At 42.3% G+C, this 25,884-nt stretch overlaps 1 protein-coding gene across 4 annotated transcripts in view; it reads left to right on the top strand.

Annotated features, from left to right (window-relative positions):
* Window positions 1–25,884, top strand: part of MMS19 (MMS19 homolog, cytosolic iron-sulfur assembly component) — a 34,085-nt gene that overhangs the window by 3,836 nt on the left and 4,365 nt on the right. The window contains exons 2-19 of one of the 4 annotated variants that reach the window (XM_032312477.1): window positions 9,742–9,790; window positions 12,276–12,376; window positions 13,111–13,196; window positions 13,575–13,649; window positions 14,060–14,129; window positions 14,507–14,635; window positions 14,726–14,787; window positions 19,472–19,558; window positions 20,019–20,093; window positions 20,692–20,769; window positions 21,514–21,652; window positions 21,905–22,059; window positions 22,310–22,388; window positions 22,654–22,779; window positions 23,160–23,241; window positions 23,543–23,640; window positions 23,758–23,907; window positions 25,018–25,173. In XM_032312477.1, coding sequence (XP_032168368.1) covers window positions 9,742–9,790; window positions 12,276–12,376; window positions 13,111–13,196; window positions 13,575–13,649; window positions 14,060–14,129; window positions 14,507–14,635; window positions 14,726–14,787; window positions 19,472–19,558; window positions 20,019–20,093; window positions 20,692–20,769; window positions 21,514–21,652; window positions 21,905–22,059; window positions 22,310–22,388; window positions 22,654–22,779; window positions 23,160–23,241; window positions 23,543–23,640; window positions 23,758–23,907; window positions 25,018–25,173 — 1,797 coding nt within the window. Of the gene's footprint in view, window positions 1–9,741; window positions 9,791–12,275; window positions 12,377–13,110; window positions 13,197–13,574; window positions 13,650–14,059; window positions 14,130–14,506; window positions 14,636–14,725; window positions 14,788–19,471; window positions 19,559–20,018; window positions 20,094–20,691; window positions 20,770–21,513; window positions 21,653–21,904; window positions 22,060–22,309; window positions 22,389–22,653; window positions 22,780–23,159; window positions 23,242–23,539; window positions 23,641–23,757; window positions 23,908–25,017; window positions 25,174–25,884 lie in introns of those variants that run through there. The other 3 variants (XM_032312476.1, XM_032312478.1, XM_032312479.1) reach the window with 3 other exon arrangements.

Raw genomic sequence — 25,884 nt, 5'->3', positions numbered from 1 at the left:
ACCTTTAGGAAAATTAACTCCTTATTAGCTTCTTTTATCCCAGGAGTCCAAGTGCATAATTAACGATATTTCCAGATATTCAGGTATTTTTTTATTTGGGAGAACTTACAGTGTTAAGAGAATGAATCACTTAAAGTTAGTGATGGATGGTTCATAAATCCAGGAATTTTATTCCTTTTTTATGCTAACTAAGTCTCTGTTTATATCACTATGGTAACACCGAGCTTGTTAATGCTATGATTGTTTTAAAGGTCTTTCTGCTGGGTTCCTTATGAGCTCTCTGTCTGTATTTCTGTCTCCGGGCCTAACCCAGTACCTGATTTATAATAGGTGCTTAATAAATGTTGAATGAATAAATGAAAACAAATACACATGACAGTTTTGTTAAAGTTAAGGAGAAACACAGTAGGGTATTATTTGATTTTTGAGAACCAAGGAGGGCTTCACAAAAGAGTTAACATTTTAGCTGGGTCTTGAAAAATTGAATTTTGACAAAGCCCGGAAAGAGGCATTTCAAACCATGCGAACATTTACAGGATTAAGGATATGGAAGAGCTTGATATGTTGGGACATGTGACTGAATGATAGAAGTCATGACAAAAGGTGAAGCTAGAGGTGATTTGGGGGCTAAATTGTGAAGGACATCAAGCCAGGGATTCAGGTCTTAGGCAGTAAGGAGCAAAAGGAGATTGGTGGGCAGAGAAGTAATTGTGCATTTTAGGGAGGTAATTCTAGGTAGAATGTGGATGAATTAAAAGGCCTTTTTAAAAAATTGAGGTAATGGGGCACCTGGGTGGCTCAGTGGGTTGGGCCTCTGCCTTCGGCCCAGGTCATGATCCCAGGTACTGGCATCGAGCCCTGCATCGGGCTCTCTGCTCAGCAGGGAGCCTGCTTCTCCCTCTCTCTCTACCTGCCTCTTTGCCTACTTGTGATCTCTCTCTCTCTGTGAAATTAAAAAAAAAATTAAAAATTGAGGTAAAATTCACTTTAACCATAAGACTACAGTTAATTGGCTTTTAACATTCATGATGTTCCACAACCATCACTGGTATCTATAAATTCCAGGACATTTTTTTTTAGTACTCCAAAAAGCAGAGGATTGTTGTTATATAGTCTTTTTATAAGGATGAAAGGGAAGGGTCATATTTAAAAGACATTTCTGAGGCACCTGGGTGGTGCAGTTGGTTGAGTGCCTGACTCTTTGTGGCTCAGGTCCTGATCTCAGGGTCATTAGACTAAGTCCCACATCTAGCCCTACGCTTAGCACAGAGTCCACTTGAGACTCTCCCTTTCTCTTTGCCCCTCCTCCCTGCATGCACACGTGCATAATAAATGAATTCTTCAAATAAATAAATCTTTAAAAAAAAAAAAGACATTTCTTAGGTAGAGTCAACAGAACTAGAATAAAGTGTTATATTTAGTTACCTTTGTGAAAACATCTTCAGAATACTGATTGTAGTTTTTTGCCACCATACTCACCATTTTCCTTTCTCTCATTTATTATTCTGTAACAGCTATACAGCTAATACAATAGCTCTTCATTTTTTCCTAATTTTATATTACTTTTATACTTCATTTGTCTTTTATGTTTGTGCTGCATTAATTCAAGACAGGATCCTTATAAAAAGTGCAGACCAAAGGTTCTGCCAGGAGGGTTCACCCATGTACTGGGATTCGAGGAATCATATACAGATGGGGGTTTATTTGTAATTAAAAGCAGCCTGTTGGGGCGCCTGGGTGGCTCACTGGGTTGGGCCTCTGCCTTCAGCTCCGGTCATGGTGTCGGGGTCCTGGGATCGAGCCCCACATCGGGCTCTCTGCTTGGTGGGGAGCCTGCTTCCCCCTCTCTCGCTGCCTACTTGTGATCTCTCTCTCTCTCTCTGTCAAATAAATAAATAAATAAATAAATAATTTTTTTTTTTAAAAAGGCAGCCTGTTTCATAGTACTGTATACTTCATGATGAAGAAGTCTTTTATTTATCAAATTTGAGGTAATCTGTAGGAGAGGAAATTGACTAGTAAGGGATGTGGGGGAACTTTGTCCAGTAGTGAAAATAGTTCACATCTTGATTGGGGTATTGATTACTCAGGGTGTATGTTTGCTAAAACTCATCGAGTTATACTGTTAATATCTGTGCATTTCACTATATGTAAATTATACCTCATTTTTAATGAAAAAATTAGGGGCAACTGAGTGGGGCTTATTAGTCAGGTCCTTGTTTTATAGCACTTAGGTATTTCCAACAGTGGACACTAGACCAGCATCCACAAAAGACTTTGCTGGAGAACAATGATGATTCAGTGATGTTCTTTGCTAGTAACAGTTGTCAGTCCTCTATAGCTTCCTATGCACAATTGCTACCTCTGTGGCCACTACTGAAATTTAGTGTTTAGATAGGGTTTTCAGTAGAGTTTCTTGCACTTTGTTTGGCCAAGACATTCCAAAAGATACCCTTTTCCACCTTCCTAAATTGTGCAAAACTTTTTTATAGTGTATAACCCAGAAATGAGTATCTCCATTCACTTCAATGTTGCCATTAAGGAATTGGGTACAGAGCCCAACTGTCAGTTCCTTGGTTTATCCTGTTAGTCTGGCTGTTTTCCCTTCCCCCACCCTAAAGCCTGCACATTTTTTCCCTTGGCTCTTTCTCAGGAGCAGGGGCAGCAGCTGGGCCTTCCACACCCTGGCACGAGCAGGGCTAAGAGTGCCTGATGTCTAAATTGGTGCCAGTCACGAGCTATGAATCCTGACTAGACAGCACTCCTTCTCTCAGTCGGTTTGGACTTACTCTAGTACTAGAGTGAGCCTCTACCCAGTTCTGCTCGCAGCTTTGTTCTGAGACCACAGACTTAAGGAGTTTTCTCAAGCCTCTTGACTCTAGCTAAAGTCTGGTGTTGGTGAGAGGTAACTTATTAAGCCCAGCATTTGGAGTTAGGTGGGCCCGGGACCCAGCAAAGGCTGCTGGAAGTAATTCCCTGATTGCCACACCTTATTGAGCTAGAACTCCTCTATTTTAGTCAAACCCTTAGGAAGATTGCTAACCTTTTATTCTTTGTTTCTTTCTTGAGAATATATCCTAAGATGGTCCTGGTGGATCTATGTGAATTATTGTTGTATTGTTAAAAATGTATTTATTTATTTATTTGACAGAGAAAGAGAGATCACAAGTAGGCAGAGAGGCAGGCAGAGAGAGAGGGACAAGCAGGCTCCCTGCTGAGCAGTGAGCCCGACATGGGGCTTGATCCCAGCACCCTGAGATCATGACCGAGCTGAAGGCAGAGGCATAACCGACTGAGCCACCCAGGTACCCCTAAAAATGTATTTTAAAGGGATGCCTGGATAGCTCAGTCTGTTAAGCATCTGACTCTTGATCTCAGCTCAGGTCTTGATCTCAGGGTCGTGAGCTCAAGCCCCACACTGGGCTCCACACTGGGCACGGAGCCTACTTTTTAAAAAAATGTATTTAAAAAATAAATAATATGGGACACCTGGGTGGCTCAGTCAGTTAAGCGTCTGCCTTCGGCTCAGGCTATGATCCTGGGGTCCTGGGATCAGGCCTGCATCAGCCTCATTGCTCAGTGGGGAGTCTGCTTCTCCCTCTGTCCCTCCCCACTGCTCATGCTCTCTCTCACTCTCTTGCTCAGGTGTACTCTTTCTCAAATAAATAAATAAAATCTTAAAAAAAATAAGTAATATATTCACATGGTGCAACATTTAAAAGGTACAAAAGGATACACAGAGAAGTCTCCCTTCTGTCTCAACGTGGAATGCAGACTGTGACAAATGAATCTACTGTATTACTAATATCTAATGTATCCTCACTAAAGGCAGGAAACTGTAAGGCTAAAGACAAATGCTGCACTCTACTTCTAAATCTGTTTCTCACAGAGGTTGACAATTGAAAATAATTTATAGCTATACTAGGTTGAAAAACGAATAAAAGGTAGATAATAGGAACCAGATTTCTCACTGTCAGAGAAAAAAATTACAAATAAGATAGAAAAGAAGTAAGGAGGGAGGCTAGAATGGACCCTGTGGTCCTGAATTAGAGCTGGAGACTTTAATATGATTTTATGTTTACTTTAATATATATGGATAGGGGCACCTCGGTGGCTCAGTGGGTTAAAGCCTCTGCCTTCGGCTCAGGTCATGCATGATCCCAGGGTCCTGGGATCGAGTCCTGCATCGGGCTCTCTGCTCAGTGGGGAGCCTGCTTCCTCCTCTCTCTCTGACTGCCTACTTGTGATCGGTCAAATAAATAAATAAAAATCTTAAAAAAAAAAAACTGATCTCGCTCTTCCCACATATTAAAAAAAAACATATATATATATATGGATAGAAAAATAATGAAAGATACTTATGTAAACATAGGTTAATATGTATATATATATCCCAGCTCTCTCTAAGGAGGGCCTAGGAGCAGTGGTATCCCAAGCACACCCAGATCTTGGTTTGTAATACTATTTCCCAATAAAAGGAACTAAGGCTTCTTGAAGAAAAGTGAATTCTACAGCTGAATCAAAGAAATTACAGGATGAGCCAGTAGTATTTTGTAGTGCTAAAAAAATAAGAAAGTACTTAAAAAATAAAATGATAAGGCATCTGGCTGGCTTAGTTGGTAGAGCATGTGACTCCAGATCTCGGGGTCATGAATTAAATAAAGCCCCATGCTAGGTGCAGAGATTACTTTAAAGAAAAAGAAAGAAAGATAGATAGATAGATAGATAATGGGCTGGCTGCATTTCAATAAAACTTTATAAAAATAAACAAATAAAAGGATGGGACAAGAGACAACCTAAAAAACCTACCCATTAAAGATCGAATGATTTTGGACAGTAAAATAACCTCATATTGGATTATAACCTGAAGTGTAAATATACATTAGTCTATGCTGATGTAAAATAAATGAGTGAATAAATAAATGGGGAAAAGAAATGAATCTTCCTTACGGAATAACTCCACATAATGTAGGTAGGTAAATAGATACTTTTAGGAAGTGGAGCTTAACTTCTGCTTCCCCTGTGAGTGTTAAGTGGGGCTAAGTGACTCCCTTCCAAAGAAGAGAGCCTGAGAAGGGCACCTGGGTGGCTCATTGGTTAAGACTCATATCATGATCTCAGGGTTTGGGGATCAAGCCCCACATCGGGCTCTCTGTCCAGCAGGGAGCCTGCTTCCTCCTCTTTCTCTGCCTACTTGTGATCTTTCTCCCTCTCTCTGTCAAATAAACAAATAAAATCTTTTTTAAAAAAAGCATGAGAAAGGAATAATAACTATAATAAAATAATAACTATATAGTGCAGAGACGTGGCTGACACTACCTTGACCAAACGATCAGAGTTAAAATTACCAGTAAGTCTTACTGATATTTTGTACTCCTGGTATGGTATGATATAAGATGAGAAGGGCACTTCACCTCTTTGCTATTCTTCTCGAAACGCATGATCCCAGTCTAAACATGAGGAAGAAATCCAATACACCCAAATTCAGGGACATTCCGTAAAGTACTTCTTTGGGATATCAAGGTCATAAAGAAAAAGACTGAACAACTTTCACAGACCAGAGGAGACCAAAAATTTATGATGGCTAATTGCAATGTGGTATCCTTAACTGGATCCTGAGACAGAAAAATGACATAAGTGGAAAAACTGGTAAAATCTAAATACAGGGGCGCCTGGGTGGCTCAGTGGGTTGAGCCGCTACCTTCAGCTCAGGTCATGATCTCAGGGTCCTGGGATCGAGTCCCGCATCGGGCTCTCTGCTCAGCAGGGAGCCTGCTTCCCTCTTTCTCTCTCTGCCTGCCTCTCCATCTACTTGTGATTTCTCTCTGTCAAATAAATAAAATCTTAAAAAAAAAAAATCTAAATACAGCCTAGAGTTTAATAGTCATATACCAATGCTAATCTCTAATTCTAAAATTATTCCATAATCAAACATCTGTTTTTTAAAAAAGAAACCTCTCAGCCCCCTAGCTATTCAATGTCCCTCCTTAGAGACAACCAATATTACTAGTTCCTTTTATCTTCTAAGTGAATGAATGAATGAATGAATGCAAATAGAAACAACCCTCCCTCCCATTAAAAACAATGCTGCGCACTTAGTAATATATATATACTATTAATGTACACTGCCCTACCTTTAGACATGTCCCATTATCAGTGTGTGCACACACACACATTCAGTCGTTCATAGGTTATTTTTCTATCTGTCTGCAAAGAATTCCATTGTATTGATATACTATAATTTATCTAACCCTTCCTTCCTTCCAAGATTACCTACTTATTCATTTATTTATTTGAGAGAGACAGAGTGAACGAGAACACAAGCAGGGTGAGGGGCAGAGGGAGAAGCAGACTCCTTGCTAAGCAGGGAGCCGGATGTGGTGCTCCATTCTGAGACTCCGGGATCATGACTGGAGCAAAAGGCAGATGCTCAACCAAGTGAGCCACCCAAGCACCCCTATTTAACTGGTTTCTTACTGATGGCCATTTGTTGTTTGAAGTTATTTGCTATTATAAGTAACTCTGTAATGAATAACCTTGTACATGCATTATTTTGCACTTTTACAAGTATATGGGATAAATTTTTAGAAGATTCCCTGGATTAAAGCATATGTACCCTTGTAATTTTTATTAAAGACATTGTCAAATTGCCCTCCATAAAGGGTTTGTGCCAGTTTATACTCTACCTGCAATATAGAAGACTGCCTATTTCTGCATACCTTCACAAAACATGGGTGTGTTACAAAGTTTTTATTTATTTATTTTTTATTTTTTATTTTTATTTTTATTTTTTTTAAGATTTTATTTATTTATTTGACAGAGATCACAAGTAGGCAGAGAAGCAGGCAGAGAGAGGGGGGGAGGCAGGCTCCCTGCTGAGCAGAGAACCCAATGCGGGGCTTGATCCCAGGACCCTGGGATCATGACCAGAGCCGAAAGCAGAGGCTTTAACCCACTGAGCCACCCAGGCGCCCCTCAAAGTTATTTTTTTTTTTAATCTCTGCCAGTCTAGTATGTTAAATACAAAGTTTTTATATAGTTTAATTTGCATTTCTGGGGTGAATATGAGTATCTTCTGTAGAAAGCAGGTTCATTTTTTTTTGGTCCATTTTTAAATTCCTTTTAAAATATATAGTATGTTCTTAGTTTCAGAGGTAGAGTTCAAGTAATTCATATTCGCTGGGTTTATAATACCCAGTGCTCATTATATCACATGCCCTCCCTACTGCCTATCACCAAAGTCACCCCATCCCACCACCCTTTTCCTCTCCAGCAACCCTCACGTGGTTTCTTTTCTTTTCTTTTTTTTAAGATTTTATTTATTTATTTGAGACAGAACACGAGCTGGGGAGAGGGGCAGAGGGAGAGGGCGAAGAAGCACACTCCCCACTGAGCAGGGAACCTGAAGAGGAGCTCAATTCCAGGACCTTGGGATCATGACCTAAGTGGAAGGCAGATGCTTAACTGAGCAACCCAGGCGCCCCTCTCTATTTCCTATAATTAAGAGTCTCTTAGGGTTTATCCCCCTCTCTGATTTTTTGTTTTATTTTTCTCTCCCTTCCCCTGCTCTTCTGTTTTCTTTCTTAAATTCCACAAGTGAGTGAAATCATATAATTGTCTTTCTCTGATTGACTTACGTTGCTTAGCACAATACCCTCTAGTTGCATCCATGTCATTGCAATTGGCAAGGTTTCGTTTTTTGATGGCTGAGTAATATTCCTGTGTGTGTGTGAGAGAGAGAGACATCTTTATTCATTCATCTCCTTGTTGATCTTTTTCTCATTGATTTGTAGAAGCTCTTTATATGTTGTCAAAAAAGCCCTTTGTTACAAGAATTGCAAATACGTTTTCCCAGTTGGTCTTATGTTGTATTTTTGTTTGTTTGTTTTTGCCCTGCAGAAAGTCCACTTTGTTTTTAATGTAGCTGATTTTAACTAGTCTTTTTTTTTTTTTTTCTTAATTAAGGCTTCTGAGTTCTATGTTATACTTGAGAATTTTCTCATATCTTTTTTTTAATCCATTTGAAAAGTTTACTTTGATGAATGATTTTTTTTTTAAGATTTTATTTCTTTATATATTTGACAGAGAGAGAGAGATTGCAAGTAGGCAGAGAGGCAGGCAGAGAGAGGAGAGGAAGCAGGCTCCCTGCGGAGTAGAGAGCCTCATGCGGGGCTCGATCCCAGGACCCTGGGATCATGACCTGAGCCGAAGGCAGAGGCTTTAACCCACTGAGCCACCCAAGTGCCCTGATGAATTATTTTTAGCCAAAATTTTTTTCCCAAATATTTAGCCAATCATTCCAGCACCATTGGTTGAATAGTCTGTTTTTTCTATTAATTGAAATAGGATTGAATAGAACTGAAATAGGAAAAATATACATTTGTATCTCTTTCTGGACTTTATTCTATTTCTGTACCATTGATTTCTTTGTTTAAATATGAACTCATACTATACTGGTTGTCTTTTGTTTTTTTACTTTTGCTCTAGAAATCTTCAAGTATATTCAAAAGTACCCACACAAAAAAGTACACACTAATTTAGTTATTGTGACTTTATAACAATTTTTTAGTATCTGGAGGCTCCACCTTCCCTCCTGCCCCCATCACTCTTTCAGAATTTGCCTAATTATATTATTTTTTGCACTTTAACTTTAGAATAAGCTTATCTAGTCCCTCCCAAAATAAAACTTCTACCAGTATTTTTACAGGGATTATCTTAAAATTATTTTGGGAGGTATATCATCTTGGAGTCTTTCATGAATAGGACATGCTTTTGATTTGTTCAAATTTTCTTTTGTTAATCTTCACTGGTGCTTTACGGGGCGCCTGGGTGGCTCAGTGGGTTAAGCCGCTGCCTTCAGCTCAGGTCATGATCCCAGGGTCATGGGATCGAGCCCCGCATCGGGCTCTCTGCTCAGCGGGGAGCCTGCTTCCTCCTCTCTCTCTGCCTGCCTCTCTGCCTGCTTGTGATCTCTCTCTGTCAAATAAATAAATAAAATCTTTTTTTTTTTTTTTTTAAAGATTTTATTTATTTATTTGACAGAGAGAGAAATCACAAGTAGGCGGAGAGTCAGGCAGAGAGAGAGAGAGAAGCAGGCTCCTGCTGAGCAAAGAGCCCGATGCGGGGCTCGATCCCAGGACACTGAGATCATGACCTGAGCCGAAGGCAGCGGCTTAATCCACTGAGCCACCCAGGCGCCCCAAATAAAATCTTTTTGAAAAAAAAAATCTTCACTGGTGCTTTAAAGTTTTCACTATTCAGATCTTTTTTTTTTTTTTTTTAGTTTATATTTAGGTGTTTTTCTCACTGCTCCCCTCCTTTTTTTTTTTTTTTTTTTTTTTTTTTTTTGCTAAGGTTGTTTTTTTTTTTTTTTCTTGAGACCATTTTACAGGGTATTGTGTGTATATATGTATATGTGAGGGTTCTTAATTTCAGAATATTAATTTTGTACCCAGCTACCCTTTTGAATTATTTTACTTGTTTCAATTATTTCTCCTGGATTTTCAAGGTATACAATCATATCTACAAATGATATATTTATTTCCTTTTTAGTTTTTACAGTTAAAGTGGCATGTTTGAAGTGTTTTAGTAATACCTCTCATGTAGAAGGGGCTCTTGGCAAGGAAGAATAGTTGGCCCCAAGGTACAAACCCTAGGGTAGGCGGAAACATTGGTAATTAGAGCCTTTGAACCCTAAGACTGCTTTTTGTTTTTTCATGTTTTTTCTTTCGTTTCCTCTAGATGTGAAATCTGGAAGCTATACAGTGTTGCAAGTGGTGGAAGCCCTTGGGTAAGAGCCTCTGTTGTTGAGCGCCCTTCTCTAACCCTGCCTGTGCACTCTGAAAGGTTATTTTGTACACTCCTGCTTTCCTGGGGCTGGTCCTGAATTTCTCCTCTGTAGGCCAACACCCCCCTTTATTATCAGTACTTCAATCTAAGCTTGTGTTTGTCCTGAAATAAGTTTTATGCCACCTGACTAAAGTTCCTGAGGAAGTGTTGAAAGTTTCTGGATCAGCCCACAGGTGTGGGGTGAGATGGGTGGTTGAAGGCCATCAACTGTTAAGTAGAGCTGGGATTCCTCCTGTGCTTCTCAGAAGACCCACCTGCCCCATGGGATTCTGGTCAGCATGGCTCTGACTCAGAGCTGCTCCTTGGCTCTGCCTGGGGAGTTGCCAGGAAGCTGACTTTGCCCCAGATCCTCACTGTAGGAAAAGCATTGGGGAAACAGCTGGAAAATCAGGATTAAAACCAGATATCCAAATACCAGAGGAAGTATGTTCTTGTAGTCTGATGTCTGCTTTTCTCCTATTTTATACTTGGTAGATCATCTAAATTGACAAGTCTTGTTTGCAAACGTTGTTAACTGTCACAGCCAGCTTGTCTTCTGAAGCAGAAAACTAGAAAATTGGGATGGTGGGGTGGAATGTAGGTCACTATTATGCATCTTTCCCACATAAGAGACCACTTGGCCTTTCTGCACACGTGTTCTTGGTCCATTTAAAAAAAAAACAGCTTTATATATATGATATATATAATTTGAATATGTAATTCATATCAATTTTTATATATGATATATAGAATTCATATATTACAAAGTTCATTTTTTGTGTATTGACAGATTTGTGCAACCCTTACTTCAATCAATTTTAGAACATTTTCATTGCCTCAGAAAGAAACTCCATGGCCATTAGCAGTCAGTATTCCCTCCTCAGCTCAGCCCCTGGCAACCACTAATTTACTTTCTACCTCTGTGGATTTGCCAGTTTTCAAAATTTCATATAAACAGAAACATACAACATGTAATCTTTGTGACTGGTTACTTTAACTTAGCATAATGTTTTCAGAGTTTATCCCTGTTGTATCTCTTGTGAGTACTTCATTTCTTGCTGAAAAATAATCTGTTAGATGAATATACCACATTTTGTTCAACAGTTCATCCAGTGCTAGTTATGGGTTGTTTCCAAATTTGGGGTATTCTGAATAATGCTGCTATTAGCATTTGTGTACCTTGGTCTTTTTTTTTTTTTTTTTCTTAATTTTTAAAAAAGATTTTATTTATTTATTTGAGAGAGAATGAGTGAGAGAGAGTACGAGAGAGGAGAAGTTCAGAGGGAGAAGCAGACTCCCCAAGGAGCTGGGAGCCCGATGCGGGACTCGATCCTGGAAGTCTGGGATCCTTGCTCCATTTTCAAATGCACAGTTTTCTACTTCTGAACAGGGTCCTTTCGACAAGATCCTATTCTAGGGATCCTGTCCAGGGTGATTTTATTTTTGCCCCTTTATCTCTAGTTACAGATATCCTTATCCTTGAGATTTCAGTCAAATGTCCTGGTCTGCTCTCTTTCAGAGATCTTCTACTACATACAATTACAGTTAGATTTCTTCTAGTATGTTTAAATATAATCTATATAAGAGCTATTTTAAAATAAATCACCTTATTGACTCAGTCCAGGTTTTCCCATTCAACAATCTTAAATAGTTAAAACCTTTATTCTGAGCATCTTACTTTATAAACTAACAGTTATAAAGAATTTTTTTTCCCCTAAGACCTTGGTTGCTGTCAGCATTTTTCCCTTAGCAGTAATGTATTTATTCTCTGTTTTGGTATAAGTTGCAGCTGCCCATCATCTGTTGAGCTCTGTGGGTAGCTGCTAAGCTCTGTCTCAGAGGAATGTCACTATCGTGTAAGAGTAAGCCCAATGCCCAGTCAGTGCCTAGAGGTGGATCCTTCTGTTGGCTGTGGTGTCAGATGAGCCTTAATGAATGCCAGCTCAATCTGAGGATTGGCTCTTTAGGCTCTGGCTTTACTATTATCTGTAACACTAGGCACCTACAGAATACCTTCCTGGGCTGGCTTCTATGCCCAAAGGATGAGTGTGACTAATTTCAAAATACTTACTCCTTCAAAAGTTTGGTGGGGCACCTGGGTAGCTCAGTTGAGTATCCGACTCTTGATCTCAGCTCAGGTTGTGATCTCAGTGTTTTGAGTTCAGGTGCTGTGTTGGGCTCCACCTACTTAAAAAACAAACAAACATGGGGCTCCTCTGTGGCTCTGTCAATTGAACGTCTGACTCTTGATTTCAGTTCAGGTCATGATCTCAGGGTGGTGAGGCTGAGCTCTATGTCAGATTCCATGCTTAGCAGGGAGTTAGCTTAAGATTCTCCTCTCATTTGCCCTCTCCCCCCACTCGTATGTGTGCGTACTCTCTCTCTCCCCTAAATAAATAAAATAATTTTTTTTTAATCAGGCTCTCTCTACCCTTACTTTCCCCCAGGTCTTCTCTAGAAAATCCAGAACCCCGAACTCGGGCACGAGGAATCCAGCTTCTGTCACAGGTGCTACTCCAGTGTCAGTCCTTGCTCCTGGAGAAGGAAGGTACTGGTATCACTAGTAGGAGTGTCTTCCTGGATTGCTGAGCCAAGGCCTTCCTTGTCTATTCAAGCCAACTTTACAGGGAGGGAGGGAAGAAGGGAGGACACAAGGAATCTGTGGACTACTAATTCAGCATCTTCATTCCTCACTGGTATATGTGGCAGAAATGATAAGAATTGGGACTGAAGACACTGGGATTTCAAATGTAGCCTTGGACATATTTTCAGTGTATTTTTCCCTCTCTGTAAAATGGACAAAATAGTGCTTCTTAGATGGAGTGGAAAAATATGTAATGCTTTGAAGTCTCAAGGAAAAAAGCCAACTACTTAGTTTTCTATAGCATAGTAGGCAAACCACAACCTGTTTTTATAAATAAAGTTTTATTAGCCTATAGCTGCACCCATTTATTTACCTCCTGTTTATGTTGCTTTTATGTTACAGCAAATTGAGTGGTTGTGACTGATATTTACTCTCTGACCCTTTGAGAAGGTTTGCCAATTCCAGTCCTGTAGAAAGGAAGTTCTGGGGTAAAAGTGGGTTCAACTGTGGACTTACATGAGAATGGATAATAAAAGATGTTCCCATATTTTCCTAACCAAGCCACCTTCTAATGGGAGGGCAGGGACCTATCTGTTAGTGAAGGAGAAAATTTGTAGTGAAGCCCAAACAGGAACAGCCTTTACAGACTTTAGAAAGGAGTCTGTGTAAAATAATGGCTACATTTCTGGTCTGTGCAGTGGTACACCTGATCCTGTTTTATGAGAACCGGCTGAAGGACCATCATCTTGTGATCCCATCTGTCCTGCAAGGTTTGAGGGCACTTGTGAGTTCTCCTTTTTCATTACATACTTTGTTTGCAGAATCCCTTTTCCAGTGAATTCTGTCCTTGTCCTTTTGGGGGTGAGACTCCCAAGTGCTGAGGAGCAAATGCCCAAATGTGGGACTAAACTAGTGTCAGCTAACTTCACTTCTGTTTATAGTCTAGAGAGTAAAAATATTCTGGGGGGACTGGAATTCAGAACCAGAGTGGAAGGAGCTGCAGAGAACTAATCAGATTGAGAAAAGGGACCACATTTCACACTCTTAGCACGGTTTCCTAAACCTGGATGTTGTGTTTCCCACTGTAGCTAATTAGACCTCTTTTGGGATTGTCTTCAAGGCTAGAATTCCCTCCATGCTCACACATCTCTTCTCTCCCCAGAGCCTGTGCGTGGCCCTGCCTCCAGGGCTGGCTGTCTCTGTGCTTAAAGCTATCTTCCAGGAAGTCCACGTCCAGGTGAGTGAAGACAGTCACTTTTATATTCTCTGTCTTCCAGCTCTGACATATATGATAAGGATTAGGTGGCAAAAAACTGCCTTCTAAGTTCTGAACTTTTTAAGGTCTTTGACCAGGTTTACATGCTAGTCCTTGTTACTCTATGTAGAGAAGGAGCCAGGCCATTATGTCTGACCTGTGTCCTCTCACACATGAAGAAAGTAAAGCAGACAGATTTTGGTTATTGGCCCCACTGCTGTAACTGCTAGGCCAATAGCCATACCCTTTCTCTGCATTTCTTCTTAGGTTCATCTTCTGTTTGTATAAAGAACACTGTCCACTTAGAGATTGTGAAGCAGGAAGTAGTTTTGTCCGCTTAGATATTCTTTGAGCACTTTCTTTACTTAGTTCCGGTCTCTTCCACCCCCAAGTCTCTGCTGCAGGTGGACCGACACACAGTCTACAGTATCATCACCAACTTCATGCAAACCCGTGAAGAAGGTAAGAGGCAGGGCTCTTTGGCAAGTCTGAAAAACAAGCACATCCTTTTTCACCCCATTACCAGGACTCATGTTTAGCCTGGAAGTCATATAGGAGACCTAACACTCTGAAAAGAATGAAGGGAAACTGAGAGGTCCACTCATTCCCAAGTAAAGGAATGGTAGAGTTTGGGCTAATATTTTAAATTCTTACTTCTAACAGTTATATATTGATACAGATCTCTTCTTTACTGTGTGCTCTTGGAATAGGAAAACAGAAAATGTCTGCTGTGGGAGGCAGCAAAGGTGGGATAGCGATAGTAGAGGGAGAACACAAGCCAGAAGAAAGCCCAGCTTTCTATCTCAAGGGAGGGTAGTGACCTGTTCTTTCCTCCCCAGAGCTGAAGGGCCTTGGAGCTGACTTCACCTTTGGCTTCATCCAGGTAATGGATGGGGAAAAGGATCCTCGAAATCTTCTGGTGGCTTTCCGCATCGTCCATGACCTCATCTCCAGGGACTATAGCCTGGGTACGTCCATATAGCCTTGAATTAGCTGGTTAGGACATGTCAGATGAGTGAAAATTATAAGTTGATCTCATTGTTTCTCTGTTACCTTAGGGCCCTTTGTGGAGGAGTTGTTTGAAGTGACGTCGTGTTACTTCCCTATTGATTTTACCCCTGTAAGTAGCCCCTTTTATTCGTTCATTCCTTTGTTCATTGATTCATTTGAGTATCCTTGAGTCCTCCTGTGAGTTAGATCCAGTTATCTAGGCACTGAAGGAACAGCAATGAACAAAGGAGACAATCCCTGCCCTTGTGAGGTTACGTTTTAGTAAACTGGGCACTGGAGAAGCATTTGCCATCGGAGGAAGGATTCAATTCAGTGGGTATCTGGGGGCTCCTTAAACTCCTTAACAGTGTGCTTAGTGGTGAGGGCTACAGGATTGTAAAATGTGGCTCCTGCTCTTAAAGACTGAAACATTTAAGTAAAAATACAGGATTTGGGACCAAAACGAGTGGTGGTATAGCTGTTCAGAGAAGACCGAGTTCAGTGTGAGCTAGAGTAGTCAGGAAGGACTTCACAGATACGAAGGGATTTCATTTGGTTTCCGAGGAATGGCAGGATATAATCCTGGAGTCTGAGGGATGATCTCAGGCAGAAGAAACAAATTGACAAAACAAAGAAGACCCAGTTGAGCGCAGCATATACAGCATGCTCTGACCCCCTTGGGTCTTCCTCCCACTCTGCATCTTGATATCCCTTCTGCTTTCAAAAACTCAAGAGTCTCACCACTGTATGGATAGGCATGGGTATGTGTACTGCAAGCGTTAGTGGTTTCAAAGAAATGAAAGGAGTTAAATCACAGCATACCAAATAACATCTGAGTATTGACTTTTAGTGTTTTTAAAGTTACACAGCCATCTTTGCCGCAGGGAATTGCTTCCCAGCTTATTCCAGGTGACATCATGGTTGTTGGGGCCACCTGTCTTCTAAAATTCTCTTCATCTCTTCTGTCGTGGTCTTCACTACTTCTAACTCAGAAGAACTTATGTCTTTTGAAATCTCGAAAGCTCTTTATCAGGGCACCAGGTTTCTCTGTTCTTGCTTTTATGTTTGTTTTGAAAAGATAATACGTTTATAGGATCCAAAATCTAAATGGTGTAAAAAGGTGAAAAATATATCTACCGTCATTTCATTCTCTGTTGTCAACCAGTTTTTATCAATTATGTCTGTATTTTATAGAGCTTTTCATCCATATAAAAGCAAATGTTTCCCTACCCTTCCCAGTGGCAGCATATGAATACACTTCTGTACTTGGCCTTTTTTACTTTAGTATACCTTGAGAGAGTACTCTGTATCAGTAAATAAATTAGTTCTTTATTCATTATGACTGCATAGTATTCCTTTCAGTGGGAATACCTAATTAATTTCACTAGTCCTCTGTGGAATAAATGTTACTAATCTTGTGTTACAGGCAATGCAATTTACATACCCTAATGTATCATTTCACATATATATGCAGTGTATATATGAAGGACAGATTCCTAAAGTGGAGTTGCTGGTTTAGGGCAGGAAAGAGTATGTCATTCACTTTTTTGAAAGGTAATAGAGTGAGCATGATTCAACATGTAAAGGATAGGGACGTGAAGCCTTTTTATACCCCTTTTCTGCCGCCACCCATTTTCCTTTTAGAGCTCATCACTGCACCCAACTGCTTATGCATTTTCTCAGATACTCCAGGCAAAAAAAAGAAGTTAGAGAATGATAGGACAATTTCTCTTATTCAAGCAGATTTTTTTTTTTTTAGCTCACTATTCCGAGATCAAGCATCGCATGCTCTACCTGAGCCAGCCAGGTGCATCTCAAGCAGATTTTTGTATGTTCTTCTGCACTTCAGACTATATGGGAAGCAGGAAGCTCTTACCAACTAAAATGACACACCTGGCTTTAGTGTAACTCTTTGTTATACTGAGAAAGTATTCTTTATGGTCCTGTCAATCCCTTTTAGCCACATGCCATCATCATAGTGGGTCGTATCAGTGTAAGTGATGGTTCCTTTGATTTTCACTATGCATATGTGCTCACTGTAGCAGGGGCGGGCATATTTTATGTAAAGGACCAGATAGTGACTATTTTAGACTTTGCAATTTGTATCTTTTCCATCTCAACTCTTCAACTCTGCTGTTCTAACACAAACAGCCATAGACGCTGGAATATTGTAGTGTCTGTATTGTCAATAAAACTATAGGCATGAAAATTTATTGTTTTTTATTTTTATTTTTATTTTTTAGAGATTTTATTTATTTATTGGACAGACAGAGATCACAAGCAGGCAGAGAGGCAGGCAGAGAGAGAGGTGGGAAAGCAGGCTTCCTGCTGAGCAGAGAGCCCGATGCAGGGCTTAATCCCAGGACCCTGAGATCATGACCTGAGCCGAAGGCAGAGGCTTAACCCACTGAGCCACCCAGGCACCCCAAAAATTTACTGTTTTTTAAAGATTTTATTTATTTGACAGAGATCACAAGTAGGCAGAGGCAGGCAGAGAGAGGGGGGAAAGCAGGCTCCCTGCTGAGCAGAGAGCCCGATGCAGGGCTTGATCCCAGGACCCTGAGATCATGACCTGAGCTGAAGGCAGAGGCTTAACCCACTGAGCCACCCAGGCACCCCTAGGCATGGAAATTTAAATGTCATATAATTTTTATGTGTCACAAGGTAGTATTCTTTTGGGGGCGCCTGGGTGGCTTAGTTGTTTAAGCATCTGCCTCCGGCTTGGGTTGTGATCTCAGGGTCCTGGGATTGAGCACCATGTCAGGCTCTGCATTCAACAGGGAGTCTGCTTCTCTCTCTCTCCCTCGGCCCCTACCCCCCTCCACTCATATTCTCTTTCTCTCTCTCTCAAATAAAATCTTACCAAAAAAAAAAAGTGCTTTTGATTTTTTTCCCCGAAACCATTTAAAAATGTAAAAATCAGAGGACCGAGAGTACACTTATCTTGATGAGCACCAAGTAATATATAGAATCACTGAATCACTGTATTGTACACCTGAAACTAATTTAACACTGCAAGCTACACTGGAATTAAAAAAATGTAAAAACCATGCTTAACCATACATATAGTCTCAACTGGTTGCTTCCTACTCCTAGTGCAAAGGAGATACTGAATCTTCCTTCTTCATCATCCTTGGGATTCCTTTATCCTTTCTTTCGGATCAGGAACCCTATTTCCTCAGGCCCTCTACTGTACTTTTATCTCTAAGATTAGAGATGTTTGTCATACCTTCCCCCCAAAATTAAACCTCCAGATTCTGCCAGAGAAAAGGAGGAGGTGGGAAGCAATCTAGGTGGTCAGATTTGCTTCTCTAACTCCAATCCCAACTCCAAAGGTACCTGTTACTGCCAATTGCAAAGCTTTCTTTTCTTTTTTTTTTTTTTTTTTAATATTTTATGTATTTATTTGACAGAGAGAAATCACAAGTAGATGGAGAGGTAGGCAGAGAGAGAGAGAGGGAAGCAGGCTCCCTGCTGAGCAGAGAGCCCGATGCGGGACTCGATCCCAGGACCCTGAGATCATGACCTGAGCCAAAGGCAGCGGCTTAACCCACTGAGCCATCCAGGCGCCCCAATTGCAAAGCTTTTTGACATCTAAAGTGTATACAGGTAGTTACTCAGCTTTATCCAAGCCTACTGAGGATTTTGTTGTCTTGGCTCTGTTGAGTCATTTTCTTACCCATCTGCTTTTCAGCTTCTAAAATTTTATTAACCTATTTTCTTCAACCTATAGCTTTATGTCTTTTCTTTTTAACTTTTAATTAATTTTTTTTTTTTAAAGTAATCTCTGTACCCAGTGTGGGGCTTGCACTCACAACACCAAGATCAAGAGTTGCATGCTCTACCAACTGACCCAGACAGGTGTCCCTAGCTTTATGTTTTGTTTTAGTAATATATTTTTTAGATTTTATTTATTTATTTGAGAGAGAGCACAAGCCAGGGGGAGGGGGAGAGGGAAAAGCAGCCTCCATGCTAAGCAAGGAGCCCAGTGCAGGACTCGATCCCAGGACCCTGGGATCAGGTCATGACCTGAGCTTTACAGACTGAGCCACCCAGGTACCCTGGCTTTATGTCTTAAAAGAAAATCCCTTTGCTGTATTTTTGGTGTTGCTTCTGAAGAAGAAAAGGAAAATGTGATAAATGTTTTCAGTCTGGCTTTTTGACACAGAAACCGTCAATGCTTTTTTATAAGGGTGAAAAAATAGAAATGTCCATAAAAGGGGAATTATTTAAGTAAATTTTGGCTCAACTATACAATGAAATAGTATCAGCCACTAAACCTAAAGTTGTGAAAGAATAGTTTAATACCATAGAAAAATTGACCTAATATATTAAGTAGGAAAAAAGATCATAAATCATGTGTTCAAAACCATCCAGGCACTGGGTGTTGTACATAAACAATGAATCTTGGAACACTGTATCAAAAACTAATGATATATTTTATGGTGACTAACGTAACACAAGAAAAATAAGTAAATAATAAAAAAAAATAAGCTGTATATATATTTTAAAGAGAAAATAGTGTCTACTAACATATAGTCACAATATATATAGAGAGAAGAAAATAATGTACCAGAAAGTCAGGGTGCTTCTCTCTTGAGTGGCAAGATGATAGATCGGATAGAAAATAAATGCCCAACAGACAGAAATTCCCAAGGAGTGTGTAAGCATGTCTTCCTGCTGGGGCCTCCTGTCACACTGTTCTGTCGATTGAGTGTAAATATCACCTATTCTTCAGGATTGCTGGGTTGAATCCTGTGTCCAAGGGTGGTCTGAAGAGTTGTACAGACCCTTGGCCCTCCTTTCTTTTCCAGCCACCTAATGATCCCCATGGTATCCAGAGAGAAGATCTCATCCTGAGTCTTCGAGCTGTGCTGGCTTCTACACCACGATTTGCTGAGGTGGGTCTAGCCAAGGTTAGGTATGTAGCCTCTACCCAGAGAAGGTTCTGAAGAAAGAACAGTAAGAACATGGGGAAAAAAGAAAGATCCAGAATACATTTTTAGGGTATGGGATCCTGCAAGTGTCTTCAGGCTTATGTGGCACATATTTTCAGATCTTCAAAGTTGAAACCTGTACCATTATTTGTTTAAAATAATAATCCAATCCCTATATGGCACTACATTCTAAAGTCCTATAGTGTTGCCAACTAGCTCATTTTTCAGGTTAACTGGGAATCTGGCCACAGCTTGGCAGGAGGGTTGGTTTATAGTCACAACTCCTGACTCAACTCTTTGTAGCTCTTTCATGTAGCCCCTAGCTCCTGGGGACTGGTGGTAGTAAAGATGTAGTTGACCTTGGTTCCTTGGAGTGGCTAAGATACACCTGCCTCAAGCTTCAGTTCTTCCTTCTCTCCCACAGTTCCTGCTGCCCCTGCTGATTGAGAAGGTGGATTCTGAGATTCTGAGTGCCAAGCTGGATTCTCTACAGACTCTGGTGAGGGATTTCTCTTTTTCCAGGGTCCAGCTGCCTTTAGACAATATAGAGGTACTAAACAAGTGTAGACACGGTCAGGGAGTAGTTCAGTGGCCCTCATGAGAGGGATCCCAGCATCTAGGGCTAAATGTTGACCCAATGCCCTCCCAGCTACTTACTGTCTAGTCCAACAGTAACTGAGTGGCAGCTGAGGAAAGGCTGATGAGAGCTCCTTTTAAAAAAAAAAAAAAAAAAAAAAAAGATTGTATTTATTCCGTTTGAGGGAGAGAGAGAGCAGACTCCCCCAGACTCCCCACTAAGCAGGAAGCCCGATGTGGGGCTCAATCCCAGGACCCTGAGATCATGACCGGAGCCGAAGGCTGACATTTAACCATCTGAGCCACCCAGGTGCCCCAGGGCTCCTTCTTTATGCTTGTTTTCCATCAGTCAGGTGATGTGGGTGATGAATTCCCATTTTTCTGTGACCTGATTGGAGTCTTAGGAAATTCTGCTGGTTCTGCTCAGAGCCATGCTCCTTCAGGTGCCATTATGCTGAGGTAACCGCATGTCCTTGAAGTCTGATGGTGTAGCTAGCTGATACCTACACTTTCCTTGGCAGAATGCTTGTTGTGCAGTGTACGGACAGAAGGAGCTAAAGGACTTCCTCCCTAGCCTTTGGGCTTCTATCCGCAGAGAGGTGAGTGTTAATTAGATTAACTCACTTCTATTAACTCCTAGTTGTCAGGCATGAGGGGAACTAACACCCTGTCCTTTTCGCTGTTGCAGGCCAGTAAGGGGGCATACTTCTAGTTGAATGCCAGGGGAGAAAGTCACTACAGACGGTCAGCTGTTTGGTGATGGCACACAGTCACTTTTTTTTTTTTTTTTTTTAAGATTTTATTTATTTATTTGACAGACAGAAATCACAAGTAGGCAGAGAGGCAGGCACAGAGAGAGGGGGAGGCAGGCTCCCTGCCGATCAGAGAGCCTGATGCGGGGCTCGATCCCAGGATCCTGGGATCATGACCTAAGCCGAAGGCAGAGGCTTTAACCCACTGAGCCACCCAGGCGCCCCCACACAGTCCCTTTTGCGTAGTGCCCACTTCTGTCCTTCCATGGTAAGGAGCATAGGTCATGGTGCCTCTGGCACCATACTTAATAAGGGGGGAGGGCAAAGGAAGAGACTTAGGAAAGGGGATCCCAGCAGCCACTGCTCCACGTTGCTATCCTGTTTCTTAAAAAATACATGTATCAATTCTAGTGGGACTAAGGACTTGGTGAAAAGACACCCACTGAGAAGAAACTCACTGTAGGTGTTAATTTCCATTGCTCTGCCCTAAAGGCTTTCAAAGCCCATGTCCCAAAGGAAATAGGCAGTGGGTGGGTGGGCTCTCACCTGGTGCAGGCTCACCTCAGTAGCCATGGGATCCCTCCCTGACAGGTGTTCCAGACGGCAAGTGAGCGGGTGGAGGCCGATGGCCTGGCGGCCCTCCACTCTCTGACTGCGTGTTTGTCTCGCTCTGTGCTGAGAGCAGATGCTGAGGACCTCCTTGACTCCTTCCTTAGCAACATTCTACAGGGTAATGGGGCCATGGCAGCCAGAAAGGGGGTTGAGCACAACAGAAAGAAGTTCCTTAAGGCCAATGACCTTTTATGAGTAGCCGTCCATGTTCAGTGACTTGGGTGCTAGAGCCCTACTTTGAAGTGAAAACACTTTGAGTGGTAACTGCTAGCAAACTGTCCCAGATCTCAGTCTTCAATGTGTGTGGTCTGCCAGGGAGTCAGGTAGCATTCAGCCTGCTCCCCAGGTCTGTGACCTGCTGCCTCTCTAGACTGCAGGCACCATCTGTGTGAACCGGACATGAAACTGGTGTGGCCTAGTGCCAAACTATTGCAGGCAGCTGCAGGTGCATCTGCCCGGGCCTGTGACCACATCACCAGCAATGTGTTGCCTTTACTGCTGGAACAGTTCCACAAGCATGGTCAGGTAAGGAAACAGAATCTTTTGAAGGAATGATGGGACCTCTGCTAGGATCCCTTTCACAGGAAGAGCTAATTGTTGAGCTTGTCCCAGATAGTGGATATTGGGTTTTGCTCTGATCGGTTGTTGCTGGTACCCTTGTTCACTCTCTTTCTGACACACTTACATAAAAGGGTAATTCTCCCTGCTTCGAGAGGAGCAGGACTGAAATCCTTTAAAATATTCTTTGACCCCCACACACCTTAAAACATTACAGAGCAACCAGCGACGGACAATCCTTGAAATGATCCTGGGTTTCTTGAAGCTGCACCAGAAATGGAGCTATGAAGACAAGGGTGAGATACCTTCCAGGTGTGGTGTCCTGCGCTGAGCACTGTATTCCTGTAAAGGATGGTAGGCAAAGAATGCTACAGAGAAGTACTCTAGGACCTGAGGTTGTAGCACAAGAGAACACTCACCAGATGAGGCCTGTTTATTTTTTCCCAGTGTACCTCCTGGAGACACCCAGTGGATTAAGTTCTTTGAATCTTGCCCCAAGTTGTCTTTGTATCACTGCTGAGTCAGGGCTCCCCTCTAACCTGGACTCTTGTCTGTCCCTAGATGAAAGGCCGCTGAATGGCTTCAAGGACCAGCTGTGCTCATTGGTGTTCATGGCTCTGACAGACCCCAGCACCCAGCTTCAGCTTGTTGGCATCCGTACATTCGCAGTCTTGGGTGCCCAGCCAGGTACACTTAAGAGAAAGATAAAAGGAAGGGTATTGGTTGTTCCTTGCAATTTTCTGTCTTCAGTGAAGAGCAACCTTAATTCCCTGGTTCTCAATGTAACTGTAGGTGATTTGAAAAAATTTTTTTTTCTTTTTTAAGATTTGAGAGTGCATAAGCAGGGGGAGGGGCAGAGAGACCAGCAGATACCCTGCTGAGCGGTGAGCCCCTCAACACAGGGCTCCATCCCAGGACCCTGAGATCATTACCTAAGCCAAAGCCCACAGCTAAACCTACTGAACCATCCAGGCGCCTCATAGTTTAGGATTTCTTATAAGACTTTGGGAAGGGTTGTGGTGGCTACAGAGGAAGAATGATGAGGTTTGTGTTTCTTTCTAAAACAGATCTCCTCTCTTCCGGAGACTTGGAGCTGGCAGTGGGTCACTTGTACAGACTGAGCTTCCTGGAGGAGGACTCCCAGAGTTGGTGAGAATCAAACGCAGTGAGAAGAGCAAGCTGTTCCAGGGCTCTGTGCTTCTGCTTGAGTGTCCCTAGGGGAGGTGGGCCCTCTGTTTGACTCTGGCTACCAACTGATTGGAGATATGCCAGACTTCTTTCTTCTGAGGCCATTAAAAAGTCCTGTCCAACTTGGTGTAGGTGCTTGAGTCCTGCTCTTTAGCAAGGCAGGCTTGGGAGCCCGCACCCCTGAATTTGTCTAGTGGCAGGCTGAGGCAAGAAACTATAGGCCAGGCCTCAGCTTTTGCCCATTTGCCCTGTGCCCCAGCAGGGTGGCAGCACTGGAAGCATCAGGAGCCCTGGCCGCTCTCTATCCCATAGCCTTCAGTAGCCACCTGGTGCCCAAGCTTGCGGAGGAACTGCACAAAGGTATATGTCTCGGACCCTCTGTGGCTCACCCCTTCCCAGGGATGTTTGGGGCCTTCATGCGTGCCATCACACAGTGAGATTTCACTCCTGGGTTGCTTTCTCCTGGGTTGGTTTCAGGGGAGTTAGATTTGTCTAGAGGGGATGAGCCCACCAAACAGTCCCGGCATCTACGCTGTTTGCAAGCCTTGTCGGCTATATCAACACATCCCAGTATTGTCAAGGAGACCCTGCCTCTGCTGCTACAGCATCTCTGCCGGATGAACAAAGGTAACGACCGGGAATAATCATCAAGGGGCTGGGCTGAATGGGGAACCGTAGGCAGCTTTGGAGTTGATTCCTCTAAGCCAGTGGTCCCATTGGTGGCTATATTAAAAATGTTGATGCCTGGGCTCTCAGTTCAACTGAGTCAGTCTCTGAGGAGGGATGGGGCTTGAACAACAGGAATTGTTGAGAGTTCTGGTGATTTCAGCGTGAAGTCAGAATTGAAAAGCACCACTCTAGGGCCATGCTACTCAAAATGTGTTCCATCAACCAGCAGCCTGGGCACCATCTGGGAACTTGGTAGAAGTGCAGAATCTCAGGCCCTACTGATGAAAATTTGAGCAGGGTCTCCAACTAACTCCTGTGCACCACTGCTCCAGGCGTAAGTGACAGCAGCTGTTGCTGCTGTGAACCTATGCAAGACCACCATGGGCCCTCACTAATTTGCTAAGCTCTCACCTTTGCACTGGCCAGCTTTTCGTGGCAGAGCCAGTTGGTGTTCCAGCAGCCATTACGTAGCAGAAGGAGTATGGCCAGGGTTTGACTCCTAACTTTGCACTTACTGTGACCCTGGGAAACCACTGGTAGTTTCATTTAGCCTCCACGTCCTCCTCTGTGAAATGGGGGAAATGATATTCTCCGGGGGTTGTGAAAACTAAAGGAGAAAATGTATGCGTGCTTCTCCTGCAGAGTTGACCTCCAGTTCTGATCCAAAATCAGAGTAGGTGAAAAGAGCAGGCAAGAGAATACGGTTACTCGGCTCTTTATAAGATGCTCTTGGACTCTTTAGTCACTCATCTTTGGTTATTTTTCCCATAGTCTGTATCTGAAACACCTGGAAGTGCTTTTAAGAAAACTTGACAGAGGGGTGCCTGGGTGGCTCAGTGGGTTAAATCCTCTGCCTTCGGCTCAGGTCATGATCCCAGATCCTGGGATCAAGCCCCGCATCAGGCTCCCTGCTCAGCCGGGAGCCTGCTACCTCCTCTCTCTCTGCCTGACTCTCTGCCTACTTGTGATCTCTGTCTGTCAAATAAATAAATAAAATCTTTTTAAAAAAAAAAAAAAGAAAGAAAGAAAGAAAGAAAAAACTTGACAGAATATTTTCTTATCACACAGGGACTGTGGTTGCAGAAACCAGTGAAGTTATTGCCGTCTGTCAGAGCCTCCAGCAGGTGGCAGAAAAATGCCAACAGGACCCCGAGAGCTGCTGGTATTTCCATCAGACAGCTGTACCTTGCCTGCTTGCCTTGGCTGTGCAGGCTTCCATGCCAGGTGACTTTTCTGCAGCCCAGACTTGGAGCTAGCCCGCCTCTAGACCTCAGCTTTCCACTAGTGTTGAGCAGCACTGTCACCCTGAGGCTATCGCTGGTATTACATTCTGTACCAGCAGAGGCTTCTTTTGAATGCTTTGTCCCCAAAGTGAAATTTCACTTCAAGCAAAGGGTGCCAACCTGACCAGTGTTAGCAACACCAGAACAATGCATACCTTTTTTCTCTGTAATTGCTATGTGATTAGTTTAGTTAAAAATTAGGCCTTGGAGTTAAGCTGACCTGGTTGGCCAGCTTTAACTCCACCTCTTGTTAACTTAAGTGAAGATACTTAGCCTTTGTATGCCTCTGTTCCCTTGCTTATAAGGGGAAGGTAAAGAGTAGTATCTGTGTCACAGGGTAGTTAGGATTAAATAAAAATGTGTGGTGCCTGGCAATGTAGTACATAGTATATACCTATGGGGGCTCCCTATAGGTAGCTGCTGTGATAATGAGGACCCGTGATGATAAATACGTGTGACCTTTAAGTTTGGGAAAAACTAAAATATTCCTGAAGTTAAGAAGATTGTGATAGTTAACTCTAGTTAATTCTCCACATTGCCAGCCTAAGGATAGCACAGAATATTCAAGAACTTGTGGCCCACGTTAGCCACTCCGGCTTCTGGGGTTGTGCTGGTGCTCAGGGCTGCTGGGGACCTTAGCACCACTAGAGGA

The sequence above is a fragment of the Mustela erminea genome, chromosome 14 (genome assembly GCF_009829155.1).
Source record: "Mustela erminea isolate mMusErm1 chromosome 14, mMusErm1.Pri, whole genome shotgun sequence".
Taxonomy (NCBI): Eukaryota; Metazoa; Chordata; class Mammalia; order Carnivora; family Mustelidae; genus Mustela; species Mustela erminea.
This window is presented reverse-complemented; position numbering and strand designations above follow the sequence as displayed.